The sequence below is a fragment of the Stenella coeruleoalba genome, assembly GCF_951394435.1.
Source record: "Stenella coeruleoalba genome assembly, chromosome: 2".
NCBI classification, from domain to species: domain Eukaryota; kingdom Metazoa; phylum Chordata; class Mammalia; order Artiodactyla; family Delphinidae; genus Stenella; species Stenella coeruleoalba.
Genome location: NC_137147.1, coordinates 65,112,165 through 65,130,021, shown reverse-complemented (window position 1 = coordinate 65,130,021; position 17,857 = coordinate 65,112,165). Strand labels below are relative to the sequence as shown.

Sequence of the window (17,857 nt, the reverse complement as noted above, 5' to 3'; positions counted from 1 at the left end):
GTTTTGCTTAGGTGGAATCCATCCCCCAATCCTGGCCATCTTTTGATGATCTTTGTATTTCAAAAAGATTCACTGGGTAGAGTCTTGTAGCATTAGCTGTATGTAGTTTATTTTTTATTTTTTTACTTACTAGACGGTGAGCATCGACATCCCTTTCATGACGCTTTCTTTCTCTGACCTCACCGTGACAAGGCATCTTGTTCTTTAACATTGAGGGAGGCAGAAAAATGCTTGAGTTGCTCAATGTGTGCCTTCTATACCAGTTTCAAAATGGCTTATTCTTCTGGTTTCCATGGTGACAATTAACACTGTTTCAAGGCATTGTTCCAGTCTCCATTTGGGCAGAATTTTCGGTGTGATTTTTAACAAAAAAAAAAAAAAAAAAAAAAGGAAAAAAAAGGTTTGGGGGGAAAAATCCCTTTAGCATAACTGTCAAAAAAGTTATCTCAATCAAGTCTTCATGCATTTCTAATTTTATTTACTTCAGAAGTCCTGTTTTGGCTGACTTTGTTTTATAATTCAATTTTAGTATTTGTGCTTTTAAAAAGGAAGCACTGAATAAGAATTTTCTAAAAACTTCTTTAACGCTTAGCTTTAAAAATGAGCTAGTGTTTGTGGTTATTTTTAATTCGGTTTTTAATGGTTTCTTTATATATCTCTATATACACACAGGAGTGGCATTTAGAATAGGAGTGGCCTGTGTCTTTAATTTAGATCATTCACATATCTATTAGGAGGCTTCATTAGTCAAAATTGAATTGGCCAAGCAAATACACTTAATAATGTAAATACGCCCTTTCAATAGAATATATTTTATTTTTGACTAGACAGGCCCACAGCAGGTGCTGTGGGGAAATTAAATACTGGATGCTTATTTACCTTAGCACTCAAGAAAAGCCATCTGACTTTAACTTTGTTAATCTCATTTTTGACTATTGAAGAGTAGTCTATATCATAACATCCCTAGACTACAGGGCACAGTGGGGCAACCTCTGCTCACTTACTGCTGTGGACGGAATGAATATGAAGACTAAATTATTTTCTCACCACAGGCTAAAGTAGCCCTACTTGATAGAATGACCGAGAACTGATAGAGCTGACAGTTGATTGTCCCTCTCTAATGCTTCTGAAAATGTTGGAGAGAGAAAAGCAACATACTAACGTCAACAAAAATATAACCCTCTGGCATGATGACATATACAGCTTGAGGCCCTAAATTATATCAGATTCAACCTTCAGAGTGCTTCAAACATTAAAATAAATATTTTCATCTTAAATTACATGACATTCTATTACCTCTCACGCACATACCAATACATCTAACAATTAGCTGTATTCTCTTAGCTCTTATAGTTTGAAGGCATTGTCCATCAATCACATCTTTCATCAGTCTGTTTATACAGTAGGTTACATGGTGACAAAGACAGAGAGCATACTTAAAGACAAGTTTTTTAATGTAATAACCTTTTATAATAGCTGTTGCCGTGACTACCAGTACTAGATTTCATAGAGAAAATTATTTTATTATGTCTAAAATTAAATTAATTGTTTTTAATATTTTTATTATTACAAGACTATGATGTTTATGGGACACATTTAAACTGTTGTCTTTCTTGACTGATCTGCTGGGGAGGAGCTGTTCAAAGTTGGGGTAACGAGAGGAGGTGAGCTTGTTACAAGTGAAAGTGGTAACTGGTCGAGGCTGATCCCGGGTGGCACAGCTGGAGGACTCCCTCTGTCAATTAATGCACATGGCATAAGCAAAAGATTTGAATAGGATTCTTCTACTTGCTTGAAATGCTAGTTCCCCCAATATTATGTCAAAGAAGTCTTACCAAATTAATTATGTAAATCTTTGTCAGCCATATCATCTTTAGATGGAACTCTGCTTACATAAAGCAGATTGCCCTCTCCTCCAATCATTACTCTGATAAATAAAACACTATTTAGGTTTCTAGAATACTTGTTGAGTGTTGAGTCCAGAAAACTCGAGTGGACAGTGTGTTTTATAAGTGTTGTAGTAATGTGGTCTTGGTAATTGCCTGCCATTAGAAAATACAATCAGAATTCCCATGTATCACAGGCCAAATTCTGGAAGAGCTCTAAAGCAACCCTTGATTCTTTTCGTTATGCATATTCATGTAATTTTGGATACTCTGACACCCTGATCAACATTCATTAATACTACGAAATGCTTTAAATCACCTCATTTAAAACATTTTGTTCTGTGATCCACAAATGACTAGCATTTGGAGAAGTTTACATAATACAAATGATGTGCATGTTTAGTGTAAATGAAAGATTAAAATATGAAACTAAAAGTATGCAAACATATGCAGGAAAATGCTGAGGACCTATTAACCGAAACAGGGATTTTACACCTTCTTTTCCTTTAAGCTGCTTCCAATTGTATTTTAGTTTGGGATCTTACACAGTATCATGTTTTCAAGTTGAATAAAATCATCCAAGTGCTTGGGCATGTTTTGAATGTGCTGATTTCCTACTTTGCCCAGACAAAAGCATTTCTTATTAGATCTGGTAAGGTGCTCATCTTAGCTCAGTTAGGACAATGGTGTATTATTACCAAGGACCCCAGTAACCTAACTTTTATGCATTGAAGAAAGAAGTTTAGGGATTGCCAGTATACATTTGGAAATGTGCTAAAGTTGTAAAATATGTTTAATACTCTAACCAGAATCCAGTTTTTCTATTCAGAGTTGTTTTTAGGTGCATATTTAAAAACTACATCCATAGTCAATTATAGTTGTCCTATAATATAGGACTTTCTAACTATGAAGCTATCCAAATAGAGTTATTTGAAGAGAATCACCCTAGTTAACTGTCACATTAAATAGCACTTATTATCACCAGCAAAACATCCTTTAGGAGACACCCACTTGGCAGTTTGTTAGAATACAACGTATATTGCGGGAAGAGAGTTCTGTAATCGATTGTGATGTTTGGGACATTTTACAGCAATCAATAAGGAAGTGTAGATTTGTAACCATTCTCAAAACACTGTTCTTTTGTTTTTTGTTTTTTCCTCTCTATATGTACCTCTTCTCCAAGCCCACACAGAATTTTTAAGTAAAAGAAAAATGAAAAAAAAAAAGTTAACGGAATTTAGGGGACTTATAGGATAAGGAGGAAGTTACACGCTTTTTAGGGATCATTTTATTTGTACCACTCTGAGACTAGTCCTTTGGGAGACAGAGATGGGTGATGGGCAGTACTCTGGAGCCAAATGTTGGCCAAAACTAATTTTGATATTAAATCCCTCTAGACCAGGTATGTTCCTATTTGGAGTATTTTAAGATAAAGATCAAATGTGCGTACAAACTTTAGTTTGGAAAGACATAAATCGTAGTCAACTAAATGGAATACCTTGGATGTTTGTGTATATGTGAGAAATTTGTATATTTTTAACTGTTTTCAGCAATTTTTCTCAACTACTCAAGTTTCTTAGTTTAGCCTCCCCATTAATTTTATTGGAAACACAAACTTTTAACACCCATGAGCCTCACTAACTCTGTGCTCAAAGATTTTCTAAGAACACCTCTTTCCCTAATGGTATCTTTTTTTCTCTTCCCGTTTTAGCGATACAGTGTGGAAATGTCCATCAGGGACCTGAAAAAGACGGAGCTGCTTAGTAAGGTTGAAGCTTTGAAGAAAGGTGGCGTTTTACTACCAAATGATCTCCTTGAAAAAGTGGATTCAATTAATGAAAAATGGGAACTGCTTGGGGTATTTGCATTTTTATTACTGTTTGTAGGTTATGTGTACATTTTTTGTGAAGCACCCTGTCTGATTTCTAATTTGAGGCACAAATATCTCTCTCTTTCAATTCACTACCTACATTTCTAACAAGCTATTCATGCTATTATGGGGGAAAAACACAGCTTTTCCTCTTCTGTTTTTTTTTTTTTTTTTTTTTTTTTTTACTCTGAACTTGTCTTCTCTCAGATTTTTAATAATTTTGGTTCTTTAATACGTAAAAAGGTAAGTAAAATACGCCATGTATTATGGGCATGCCCCAAGTCAACTATAATACAGTATATCCTGATATACACTGACTGTCATGCTTGAATGAATGTTAATAGAATTTATTCTGAAGGTACATGTTAGAGACATCCACTGTTTAACTATTTACTGTACCCTTCAGATGAAAAGTGGAGTTGTCACTATAGCTTTCAAGTCACACTAAAGCCACAAAAACAAAGATGCAAACTTGACCCAAATCTGAATTGCAGAATTAAATCGGCCTCTGTTTTGTGCCTCAATTTCCAGCTCACTTTTAACAAAAGCCAAAAAAAAAAAAAAAAAGTTTCATGTAATTCATTTCACGCAATGATGGGCTGGGTCTCAGCCAAAGACTGAGATGCAAGAATCTGGCAAAAAGGCAATATAGAGATTCTGTTATCCAGAGACCAGGATGGCACTGTGCAGGAGACAGTACTGTCCTTTTGTAGGAAGACAGCTGAGAGAGAGAGGTTAAACTGTATTTTTTCATCAACTTCTCTCCTAAATTGCCTTCACTTCAAATCAAGGGTAAGCTAAATTTGTCAATTACTTAAATGATTAATTATAACAGCTAAGTATGGGTGGTGTCAGTTATGGAGCATGATTTTGCATGCCTTCCCTTTCCTGCCTTTTAATTTTTAAAGAAATAATACTCCAAAAATATTTTGAATAAAAAGCTCTCCATGTACCTTGATGACTTGGAGGAATGCCAGTGTTCAGTTTATGCCATGCTTAATCTAGGTGATTAAAAAACTGCAAGTTGAAATCCTTGCTTTCTCATTTAAATTCACCACACTCTGCAATCGTGCAAAGTAACTTAAAACGTTAAAAGTTTTTACTCTGACCTATTGTTACATTACTTTTCAATAGTAATTAATGGCTTTCATTTTATAATATGGTGATTTAAATCAGAACCTACTAAATTCTACAGAATTCATTGATCTCATACAGGAGAAATGCGGTTAGTGTCTGACATTTTAAAAGACTGTTTACTAAATAGATGAGAGCAGCAACTTTATATGCTTGATAGATAAAGCGATAGTCTGCCTGTGCTGTATTTTCACATATCTATTTCTAATTTGATAAATAATTAACAATAATCTTTTTGGAAAATTGTTTGAAGTATGTCATGTACATAGCTCCCTAAACAAAAATTTTAAATCAAGATAACATTAAAAAAAGAAACAGAATATTTAGCTATCCTTTATGAGGCAGATACCTTAAAAATGGTTGTCATTTTAACAAAAATATCATTCGAATGCAGTACGCAGAGTTTTGTAATGATTTCTGGGGAGAGAAGGGTTCTGGGAAGATTTTAACAAAACCTGTGCTACACTACCACCACCAGGCATACTGCTTTAATTGGCATGATTACATTTTAATTGGCATGAAAAAAATTAAAGACAAGGATTTTAACTTCTAACAATAGTAAAATAGAGGGATATGGTTTTTAATATTACTTTCATCTAAGGTGAACAGTGTGGAATGGAAATACATTAGAATGAAATGTCAGTGGTGCGTACAGTTTAATCTGTGAAATTTTGTCCCCTGTGCTGCATATTACTCTGTCTCAATTGCATATTAAACAACCCTATCAAGGCAGGCATTGGCATCTGCTGTGCTGACACAAATTGTGAATTAAATGAAATTGATGTCCTCTGTCGTATATTTATGAAGATGGACCATTCTCTGAAGTATTCTGTTTATGAAGAATTTATGATTGCAAACTGTTCCAGAACAAAAAAGTGGCAATAAATTCTTTTTTGTGACCCTACCCTCCAAGGGCATTGATTTCACCTCCTGCTGCTACTTTTGTTACAGCATAAAAACAATAGCTAAATCTGGATTCCACTGAGGGTCTTCAAATTATCAATATTTGCACCATGAAAATACAAGGGTGTTGCCACGAAAGGCGATTTTTCTCCTAAAGATACCATTTACGGAACACTACACAGCAGATGAATGTTTGTTGACTTAATTTTATTTGTGTTTTAAAGCCTATTTTTGTAGCTTTAATTCATCATTATAGATTAACTCGTCCTGATTCTCCAGAGTGTTTTCCACCAAAAAAAAAAAAAAAAAAAAAAGCCTTTCCTGACTGTACCTTCATGCCATAGTGGTTCATCTAAGCAGGCTTCTAGCATAGTGGATTGGGGCTTATTTTAACACATATTTTAGAAAGTCTAGCATCCACAAATGCAAAGTGGGAAGAATTGAAGGGTTGAACAATTTCTAGGTCAGGTAAAATCAACAGCACCAAGGAGGCTACCCCTTCTTAACAGTCCTGTGTCATAAGGTTTAGGGAATTGTACCTCACAAAACAAAAAAAAAAAAAAAGGAAAAAAAAAGGAATTGAATTCTCCATGCATAGTCTACTCTTGGCCTCTTTAGTATATTGATTAAACTCAAACTTCTATCTCCTGAAAATTTTTTGCAGAGAATTTTTACTGTAAACTCCTTTCATGAGAATTGAAATGAGTTTTTATCAGTGACCATGGTGAACTTTTGGGTCAAAGCTCCTTTCTGTTAGAGGAAATTAGAAGTGAATGACGTCTTCGTAAGCCTCTAGTGGTAGTCAGAACAACACCCACGGCTCAAGAATCAAATCCTAAATGGAACATTGAGCTAATCTGAACTGAATGTCAGTTGTGAGGTGGGAGGTGCAGCAGACACCTTCCAGGTGGCTCTTGTCACCAGCCAAACTGTGATACGTATTTGGTACCTATGCTAATCAATGTTTTTGTTTTTTGCTGTTTTTGTTTTTGTTTTTAATCTGATGCATTAGAAAACCCTAGGAGAGAAGATCCAGGACACAATGGCAGGGCACAGTGGGTCGGGTGCACGTGACCTGCTCTCTCCTGAAAGCGGAAGCCTGGTAAGGCAGCTGGAGGTCAGGATCAAAGAACTGAAAGGGTGGCTAAGAGATACAGAGCTTTTCATCTTCAATTCCTGTCTGAGACAAGAAAAGGAAGGAACAATGAATGCTGAGAAACAACTGCAATACTTTAAGGTAATAAAAAACAATCAAAGTTTATAAAAAGCTTTCTTTATGGTAGGGATAAAATATTTATCAAGTACGTAAAGTATTATACCCGTGTATCTATGTATCACTGTGCTCTTAAATGTTTCCTTGAATTTATAGGCACCCTCCACATTTCTTATATGCCAACGTCTGTGTGTGTATAAAGATGAACATTAAGCGTATCAAATACACATTGTATAGGGGAAATCTCTGCTGCTTGTGTGTTTTGTGCAACGCCTGTTGAAGGAGGGCTTTGATAAATTAAAAGCAGACCAGCAAACACTAAAGATTACTGAGGACTTTGAAAGGCAGACCTAAATGTTCTATAAATAATGTGGCTAAAAATACTTCCATAAATTGATATGATAAAAACACATGATTTAAGATAAGACCATTAATGCTAACAAAAGGAAACATAATTTTTACACATGAAAGAATCAACTATTTATGGAAGGAAGAAATAAAGTAAAAGTGTTTCCTACATTAGAGGCATTTTCCACTCTAGAAAAATGTCAAACTTAGCCACATGGCTGTGTACGTGTTCGCTGTATGTCCATGAAGAAGAAGCGTTTGTTCCCATGGTTTACACAATATCTATTCAAAAGCAGTTTAAAGTTGAAATCTTTGTTCTCATTGGCCACACTGGCCTGTACTGCTTGAACCCTCCTGTAACTGCAGTGATTATTCGAACTCTGGCTGGTGTCAGCCCAAGGCTTTGGGGTTGCAAACATGAATTTGCTGGCTTAACAGATCTGAAAGAGGAGAAAGGGGAAAATCCAGAAGGAAAGAACTTCTTGAGACCAAGCAACTATTTCTTCTCAAAGCCTTCTAGGACCAGGTTTTAGTCATCTCACATTCTGCTCTGCAGTCTTCCAGCAATCTGCATATCAGAGAACGTAGTCATATGTAGTTCACCTTCCCTCTGCCAGACAGACAGGCCCCCCTTGCTCACCTGCATAACCCAAGAGGAGGCCCCCTCCAAGGTAAGACCACAGTACTTCTCAGTAAACTGTCTGCATTACACATCTACACACTGTTTTACTTGAACTCCTTGTCTGCCACTGAGTTGAAGTTAAAACCAGAAGTTAAAAAGTCTCTTGCCAAGGCAAATGGGTTTCACTATCTAAAATCTAACATCCAGATGATTTGTTACTTCACCTCCGCTTGTTTCACTCTAACCCCCCCATTGCAGGGAGATGGAGTCTTCAGATATTTCCCTCTGTGTTGTTTGAACTTAACAGGTACCATATAAAACATCCCGGTCATCAGTAGGCTAGATGTTGTGAAATTTATTTTCTCTCTATAGTATCTATATCGCAGCTTTAGTGAACTGGTTAATGGCCCCAGTCAGTCGTGTGACCTTGATCATATTTCTTGTATGATCCCTGGTGCCTCAGTTTCTTCATCTATAAAATGGGATGCTGGTAATATTTATCTTATGCGGTTATGAGTTCATACACGTAAATCATTATTTCTACTTTTTGTAATGGTGCATTCGTAAAGGATAGAAATCTCAACATTATAAGCCCAAAGATGTTACATAAAAATTGGGTGCTGCCAAATGATATTAGCTTTATGCTTTAGGCTTATACAGTGTCCTCAACATTATCTTCAGCTAGGTCCTTGTAACAAATTTAAAAGAGATTAAGAGACACAGAGAGAGACAGAGAAAAATCTCTAGGCTTCCAAATCATTGAATAATTCTTAAAGAGTTCTAGTCGTTTGCTAACAAATACTTTGTAGCCACTAGGGAATATTCACTACCCCTAATTCATTATTTACCATGTGCATCTTAGTGCCTGAAAATAATCATAGAATTTTTCTTTCAAAAGTACCAGAGATTATCACATGCTTTTTGCTCTTTTATTTCTTCAAAGCATGTTTATGTTTTCAGTATCACCATTCATTAAACTCACTACATTTACGCCTGACTCTTATTTTATTTAGCTATTTTTAAAATAAAATAATAAATAGAGACTTTCCTACTCCAAACAACAGGCAGGATCTTGATGGTGATGTATACCTCATCATGTGTTTTTCCCAGCCCTATTCCATCCCCTTCTATCCTTACCTAAGATAATCATGATCCTGAATTCCATGTTCTTTATTTCCTTGCTTTCCTCTAGTAAGAAAGAATATTTTTAATTTTAGTTGTTTTTAAACTTATTAAAAGGTAATCATGCTGTATGTTATCTTTTAGGACTTCTTTTTCATTTAACATTATAATGCCAGGATTCATTCATCTCACTGAATATGGCTGTAATTCACTTACTTTGACATTGCGTAATATTCCTTTGTGAATATATGTGTATATACATATAAAGCTAACAGCAACTTATGAGGTTGGTATTAGGATCCCAATTTTGCAGATATGGAAACAGGCACATGGAGGTTAAGTTTTGTGTGTCCAAGGCCACATATAATGAGTGGTAGAATTAGGTTTTAAATCCAGAACTGTCTGACTCTAAAGCCCATTCTCTGAACTACTATGCAAAATTGGTATTTATTGGTATTTACTGGATGCCCTTACATGCCAGGTGACTCAATGGGAAGAGCAGGACAGAACTAAATATCATTGTTTCTTTGTGGAAGGTTTATTAGTCACAATCTTCAGCAATTTGGCCAGGATAGCAAATGGCTGCAGCTATTAAAGATCTGGGGAGGTGAAAATATTTGTGTTTTCATTTTACATTTTTGTACAATATCAGTGTAAATTTCTTTGCCATGTGTCACTTTTTATTTTATTATTTTATTTTTTTAACATCTTTATTGGAGTATAATTGCTTTACAGTGGTATGTTATGTGTCACTTTTTAAATTGAAACTTTTAAAACTTTTTGAGAATATGGAGCCCTGATGATTTTTCTGTATGACCTGAAACTCTAGTCCCTTCTAAAGTTTTGACCTTGAGGAGTTTGATTGGATAAGCTAAGTGGATCTAGCATGACAGCACTTTTTTTTTTTTCTTTTAAAGAAAGCTTTCTGTGTGTCAGTTGGAGTAAACGTCTTTCCTAGCCAGAATTATGAATATTTCTGAGCTGTTTACTCTTTAGTGCTCAGTATATTAGTTAAGTGTTCTGTATATTACCATATTCATTGGAAGAATGAAACCAAACGTTTGTAACACAATAATATTGTAATATAATGTTTAAAACCTGCCAAAAATCATAATTGGTAGTAGGCATATGCAGAATAAAAACTTTTTACTTACCACAAATCCAGAAAACAGATAACCTCTGCCTTTCTAAGTGATAAAACCACTCAAATAAGAGAGTTATTAAAGAACCTTTATGTGTCAGAAACTCTTTGCCATGTTCTGCCTCTTCTTGTGGGTTCCCAAATGTCTTCTGCTGTCATTGGTCACACAGAACACAGAAGACAGGCTTTGTCCACAGGGTTTAGTTTTATGATTCTCCATTCTCTAAAATCTCAGGCTTTTCACAGAATGAATTTCTTTATATGACACCCAGAGTAATGATAGCTAAGCCACAGTGCACTACCCAGGAGAACAGGGAGGGAGGGTGCTGCGTATAAAAAGGAAAATCTGTTGCTTTATAGACACAACTGTTTCCTTCTCAGAGTTTGGTCTGGGATGAGAGAAAGGATCAGGATCTTAAGTTTTCAGAAAAAGAGAAAAAGCAATTTTGGAAAATATTCTTTTTCTCTAAGACAGTAATTGATAAATGTGGGATTAGACATGAAGCAAAATTCTACCTAAGAAAGAGTTAAAGCCCAGGATGGGAGAAACACGAAGGTGTGAACCTAAAAGCCCTGGGACAGAAATGCAAAAGTGTCCAAGAGTGAACACACCATGACAACAAAACTCAGAGAGCACATCAGAGATTTAATGAGGCCAGCTGGCAAAGGGCCCCTTAGAGCTGTGTACGGGCAGCTTCAATGCCATTGGCTGGAAAGCTTTACTTTTTAATGATGATCCTTCAGAGAGAAAAGAAAATAATTACTTAATCATATGTTCCTTGTATCCCATAACAAAATTCATTATTCTGAAGACTCAAATTGGGGAGAAATTATCGGTTACCAGCTAAAGGAGACTGCAGCACTGGACTGGGCCCAGAACCAGCCTGGGAAGGACAAGTTTAGACCAGCCAAGAGGCTCTGTCATAAGAAGAATGAATGGGATAGATTTGGTAACCTTCACAATGACTAATGTCCCAAATTTGCTTACCAATTTAAATTTGACCAAGCACTGACTGGTTCAAAATGACAGAGTAGAAGGACATGCACTCACTCCCTCTTGTGAGAGCACTGGAATCACAAGAAACTGATGAACAATCATTGACAGGAAGACACTGGAACTCACCAAAAAAGATACCCCACATCCAAAGACAAAGGAGAAGTCTCAATGAGATGGTAGGAATGGCACAATCATGATAAAATCAAACCCCATAACTGCTAGGTGGGTGACTCACAAACTGGAGAACAATTATACCACAGAAGTCCACCCACTGGAGTGAAGGTTCTGAGCCCCACACCAGGCTTCCCAACCTGGGGGCCCGGCAACAGAAGGGGGAATTCCCAGAGAATCAGACTTTGAAGGCTAGTGGGATTTGATTGCAGGACTTCAACAGGACTGGGGGAAACAGAGACTCCACTCTTGGAGGGCACACACAAAGTGTGTTCGCATTGAGACCCAGGGGAAGGAGCAGCAACCCCCCCAGGAGACTGAGCCAGGCCTACCTGCTAGTGTTGGAGGGTCTCCTGTAGAGGCGGGGGGTGGCTGTGGCTCACCATGGGGGCAAGGACACTGGCAATGGGAGTTCTGGGAAGTACTCCTTGGCGTGAGCCCTCCTGGAGTCCACCATTAGCCTCACCAAAGGGCCTGTAGCCTCCAGTGCTGGGTCGCCTCAGGCCAGATAACCAACAGGGAGGGAACTCAGTGCCACCCATCAGCAGACAAGCAGATTAAAGTTTTACTGAGCTCTGCTCACCAGAGCAACACCCAGCTCTACCCACCACCAGTCCCTCCCATCAGGAAGTTTGCACAAACTTTTTAGATAGCTTCATCCACCAGAGAGCAGACAGCAAAAGCAAGAAGAACTATGTTCCTGCAGCCTGTATAATGAAAACCACATTCATACAAAGACAGACAAAATGAAAAGGCAGAGGACTATGTACCAGATGAAGGAACCAGACAAAACCCAAGAAAAACAACTAAATGAAGTGGAGATAGGCAAACTTCCAGAAAAAGAATTCAGAATAATGATAGTGAAGATGATCCAGGACCTCAGAAAAACAACGGAGGCAAAGATTGAGAAGATGCAAGAAATGTTTAACAAAGACCTGGAAGAATTAAAGAACAAACAAATAGAGATGAACAATACAATAACTGAAATGAAAAATACACTAGAAGGAATCAGTAGCAGAATAACTGAGGCAGAAGAACAGATAAGTGACCTGGAAGACAGAATGGTGCAATTCACTGCCATGGAACAGAAAAAAGAAAAAAGAAGGAAAAGAAATGAAGACAGCCTAAGAGACCTCTGGAGCAACATTAAACAAACCAACATTTGCATTATAGGGGTCCCAGAAGGAGAAGAGAGAGCGAAAGGACCCAAGAAAATATTTGAAGAGATTATAATCAAAAACCTCCCTAACATGGGAAAAGAAATAGCCACCCAAGTCCAGGAAACACAGAGAGTCCCAGGCAGGATAAACACAAGGACAAACATGCCGAGACACATAGTAATCAAATTGACAAAAAAAAAAAAAAATACAAAGAAAAATTATTAAAAGCAACAAGGGAAAAACGACAAAGAACATACAACAGAACTCCCATAAGGTTAACAGCTGATTTCTCAGCAGAAACTCTACAAGCCAGAAAGGAGTGGCATGATATATTTAAAGTGATGCAAAGAAAGAACCTACAACCAAGATTATTCTACCCAGCCAGGATCTTATTCAGATTCGACAGAGAAATGAAAAGCTTTACAGACAAGCAAAAGCTAAGAGAATTCAGCACCACCAAACCAGCTCTACAGAAAATGCTAAAGGAACTTCTCTAAGTGGGAAACACAAGAGAAGAAAAGGACCTACAAAAACAAACCCAAAACAATTAAGAAAATGATAATGGGAACATACATATCGACAATTACCTTAACTGTGAATGGACTAAATGCTCCAACCAAAAGACACAGGCTCGCTAAATGGATACAAACACAAGATCCATATATATGCTGTCTACAAGAGACCCACTTCAGACCTAGGGACACATATAGACTGAAAGTGAGGGGATGGGAAAAGATAATACATGCAAATGGAAATCAAAAGAAAGCTGGAGTAGCAATACTCATATCAGATAAAATAGACTTTAAAATAAAGAATGTTACAAGAGACAAGGAAGGACACTACATAATGATCAAGGTATCAATACAAGAAAAAGATATAACAATTATAAATATATATGCGCCCAACATAGGAACACCTCAATACATAAGGCAACTGCTAACAGCTATAAGAGAGGAAATTGACAGTAACACAATAATAGTGGGGGACTTTAACACCTCACTTACACCAATGGACAGATCATCCAGACAGAAAATTAATAAGGAAACAAAAGCTTTAAATGACACGATAGACCAGATAGATTTAATTGATATTTATAGGAAATTCCATCCGAAAACAGCAGATTACACTTTCTTCTCATATGCACACAGAACATTCTCCAGGATAGATCACATCATGGGTCACAAATCAAGCCTCGGTAAATTTAAGAAAATTGAAATCATATCAAACATCTTTTCTGACCCCAACACTATGAAATTGGATATCAATTACAGGGCAAAATACATAAAAAACACAAATGCATGGAAGCTAAACAATATGTTACTAAATAAGCAAGCGATCACTGAAGAAATCAAAGAGGAAATCAAAAAATACCTAGAGACCAATAACAATGAATAGATGATGATCCAAAGCCTATGGGATGCAGCAAAAGCAGTTCCAAGAGGGAAGTTTATAGCAATACAATCCTACCTCAAGAAACAAGAAAAATCTCAAATAAACAATCTAACCTTACACCTAAAGGAACTAGAGAAAGAAGAATAAACAAAACCCAAAGTTAGTAGAAGGAAAGAAATCATAAAGACAAGAGCAGAAATAAATGAAATAGAAACAAAGAAAACAATAACAAAGATCAATAAAAGTAAAAGTTGGTTCTTTGAGAAGATAAACAAAATTGATAAACCTTTAGCCTGACTCATCAAGAAAAAGAGGGAGAGGATTCAAATCAATAATATTAGAAATGAAAAAGGAGAAGTAACAACAGACACTGCAGAAATACAAAGCATCCTAAGAGACTACTACAAGCAACTCCATGCCAATAAAATGGACAACCTGGAAGAAATGGACAAATTCTTAGAAAGGTATAACCTTCCATAACTGAACCAAGAAGAAATAGAAAATATGAACAGACCATTCACAAGTAATGAAATGGAAACTGTGATTTAAAATGTTCCAACAAACAAAAGTCCAGGACCAGATGGCTTCACAGGTGAATTCTATCAAACATTTAGAGAAGAGCTAACACCCATCCTTCTCAAACTCTTCCAAAAATTGCAGAGGAAGGAACACTCCCAAACTCATTCTACGAGGCCACCAGCACCCTGATACAAAAACCAGACAAAGATACTACAAAAAAAGAAAATTAAAGACCAATATCACTGATGAATATAAATGCAAAAATCCTCAACAAAATACTAGCAAACAGAATCCAACAACACATTAAAAGGATCATACGCCATGATCAAGTGGGATTTATCCCAGGGATGCAAGGATTCTTCAATATACACAAATCAATCAATGTGATCCACCATATTAACAAATTGAAGAATAAAAACCACGTGATCATCTCAGTAGATGCAGAAAAAGCTTTTGGCAAAATTCAACAGCGATTTATGAGAAAAACTCTCCAGGAAGTGGGCATAGAGGGAACCTACCTCAACAAAATAAAGGCCATATATGACACACCCACAGCCAACATCATTCTCAATGGTGAAAAACTGAAAAATTTTCCTTTATGAACAAGACAAGGGTGTCCACTCTCGCCATGATTATTCAACATATTTTTGGAAGTCCTAGCCATGGCAATCAGAGAAGAAAAAGAAATAAAAGGAATACAAACTGGAAAAGAAGAAGTGAAACTGTCACAGTTTGCAGGTGACATGATACTATACACAGAGAATGCTAAAGATGCCACCAGAAAACTACTAGAGCTAATCAATGAATTCGGTGAACTAGCAGGATACAAAATTAATGCACAGAAATCTCTTGCATTCCTATACACTAACAATGAAAGATCAGAAAGAGAAATTAAGGAAACAATCCCATGCACCATTACAACAAAAAGAATAAAATACCTTGGTATAAACCTACCTAAGGAGGTAAAAGACCTGTACCCAGAAAATGATGAGACACTGATAAAAGAAATCAAAGATGACAGAAACAGATGGAGAGATATACCATGTTCTTACATTGAGAGAATCAATATTGTGAAATTGAATATATAACCCAAAGCAATTTACAGATTCATTGCAATCCCTATCGAATTACCAATGGCATTTTTTTACAGAACTGGGACAAAAAATCTTAAAATTTGTATGGAGACACGAAAGACCCTGAATAGCGAAAGCAATCTTGAGGGAAAAAAACAGAGATGGAGGAATCAGACTTCCTGACTTCAGACTGTACTACAAAGCTACAGTAATCAAGACAATATGGTACTGACACAAAAACAGAAATATAGATTAGTGGAACAGGATAGAGAGCCCAGAGATAAACCCACGCACCTATGGCCAACTAATCTATGACAAAGGAGGCAAGGATATACAATGGAGAAAAGACAGTCTCTTCAATAAGTGGTGCTGGCAAAACTGGACAGCTACCTGTAAAAGAATGAAATTAGAACACTTCCTAACACCATACACAAAAATAAACTTAAAATGGATTAAAGACCTAAATGTAAACCAAACACTATAGAACTCTTAGAGGAAAACATAGGAAGAACAAACACTCTTTGACATAAATCACAGCAAGATCTTTTTTGACCCACCTCCTAGAGTAATGGAAACAAAAATAAACAAATGGGACCTAATGAAACTAAAAGCTTTTGCACAGCAAAGGAAACCATAAACAAGATGAAAAGACAACACTCAGAATGGGAGAAAATATTTGCAAATGAATTCAATGGACAAAGGATTCATCTCCAAAATATATAAACAGCACTTGCAGCTCAATATTTAAAAAATAAACAATCCAATCAAAAATTGGGCAGAAGACCTAAATAGACATTTATCCAAAGACATACAGATGGCGAAGAGGCACATGAAAAGCTTCTCAACATCACTAATTAGTAGAAAAATGCAAATCAAAACTCCATTGGGGTATCACCTCACACAGGTCAGAATGGGCATAATCAGAAAATCTACAAACAACAAATACCGGAGAGGGTGTGGAGAAAAGGGAACCCTCCTGTACTGTTGGTGGGAATGTAAATTCATACAGCCACTATGGAGAACAGTATGGAGGTTCCTTCAAAAACTAAAAATAGAATTACCATATGACCCAGCAATCCCACTACTGGGCATATACCCAGAGAAAACCATAATTCAAAAGGACACATGCACCCCAATCTTCATTGCAGCACTATTTACAATAACCAGGTCATGGAAACAACCTAAATGCCCATCAACAGATGAATGGATAAAGAAGATGTGGTACATATATACAATGGAATATTACTCAGCCATAAAAAGGAACGATATTGGGTCATTTGTAGACACATGGATGGACCTAGAGATGGTTATACAGAGTGAAGTAAATCAGAAAAAGAAAAACGAATATCATATATTAACGCATATATGTGAAATCTAGAAAAATGGTACAGATGAACCAGTTAGCAAGGCAGAAATAGAGCCACAGATGTGGCTATGGACAAACTATGGACACCAAGGGGGGAAAGCGGGGGGTGGGGCATGGGGATGAATTGGGAGATTGGGGTTGACATATATGCATTAATATGTATAAAATAGATAACTAATAAGAACCTGCTATATTAAAAAATATCAAATTAAAAAAAAGGAATTTGACCAAGCACTTTTATGCATGTTATTATATTTAAACCTTACCCTAATTATGTAAGTTGAAAATTGTGGTCATCTTCTTATGTGTGTTTTTATTTATTTTCATGAATGAAGAACTTGAGATATGGAAAGTTAATGTGACTTGTTTGAATTCGCACAGCAACCAGCAGCAGAGACAAAGCAAAAGCCATGGTCTTTGGGTTCAAATTTTAGTATTCTCCCATTCTGTCATTTGCTGACCCTTCGGTAAACATTGAAACCTTGTTTTACTCTAAGTCAAGGGTTGGCAAACATTTTCTATAAAAAGCAGGTAACATAATCTCTGTTGCAGTTATTCAGCTCTGCTGTTATAGTGTAAAAGCAGCCACAGAGAATATGTAAATGAATAAATATTGTGTGTTTAATAAAACTAATTTACAAAACTATTTACAAGAGCCGGCAGTGGCTAGCAAACCTTAGTTTTCTGACCCTGCTCTAGATTACAAAAATTATCATAAACGTGGGAATGGGTACCATCTGCATCTCCTTTAAGGAAAGGAGGCCACGCAATAATTGCATTAGGAGGAAGAAAACATTCTTTTAATAATTGTAATAGTGACAACCAGTACTTATTGAGTGCTCATTAGATGTGAGTCACAGTTTCTAAGTTTCTCCATTCACTTATTTAATCCTCATCACCATCTTGAGGCAGCTGGTTTATTATCCCCTACTTATGGGGA

The 17,857-nt window shown here is 36.5% G+C and overlaps 1 protein-coding gene across 7 annotated transcripts in view; it reads left to right on the top strand.

Annotated features, from left to right (window-relative positions):
• Positions 1–17,857, top strand: part of AKAP6 (A-kinase anchoring protein 6) — a 598,487-nt gene that overhangs the window by 498,007 nt on the left and 82,623 nt on the right. For all 7 annotated transcript variants that reach the window (XR_013827168.1, XM_079913691.1, XM_079913693.1 and 4 more), the window contains 2 exons: positions 3,598–3,744; positions 6,806–7,030. Coding sequence is in view for 6 of the 7 variants with exons in the window: in XM_079913691.1 (XP_079769817.1) it covers positions 3,598–3,744; positions 6,806–7,030 (372 nt within the window). In the remaining variant the exon portion in view is untranslated. The remainder of the gene's footprint in view (positions 1–3,597; positions 3,745–6,805; positions 7,031–17,857) is intronic.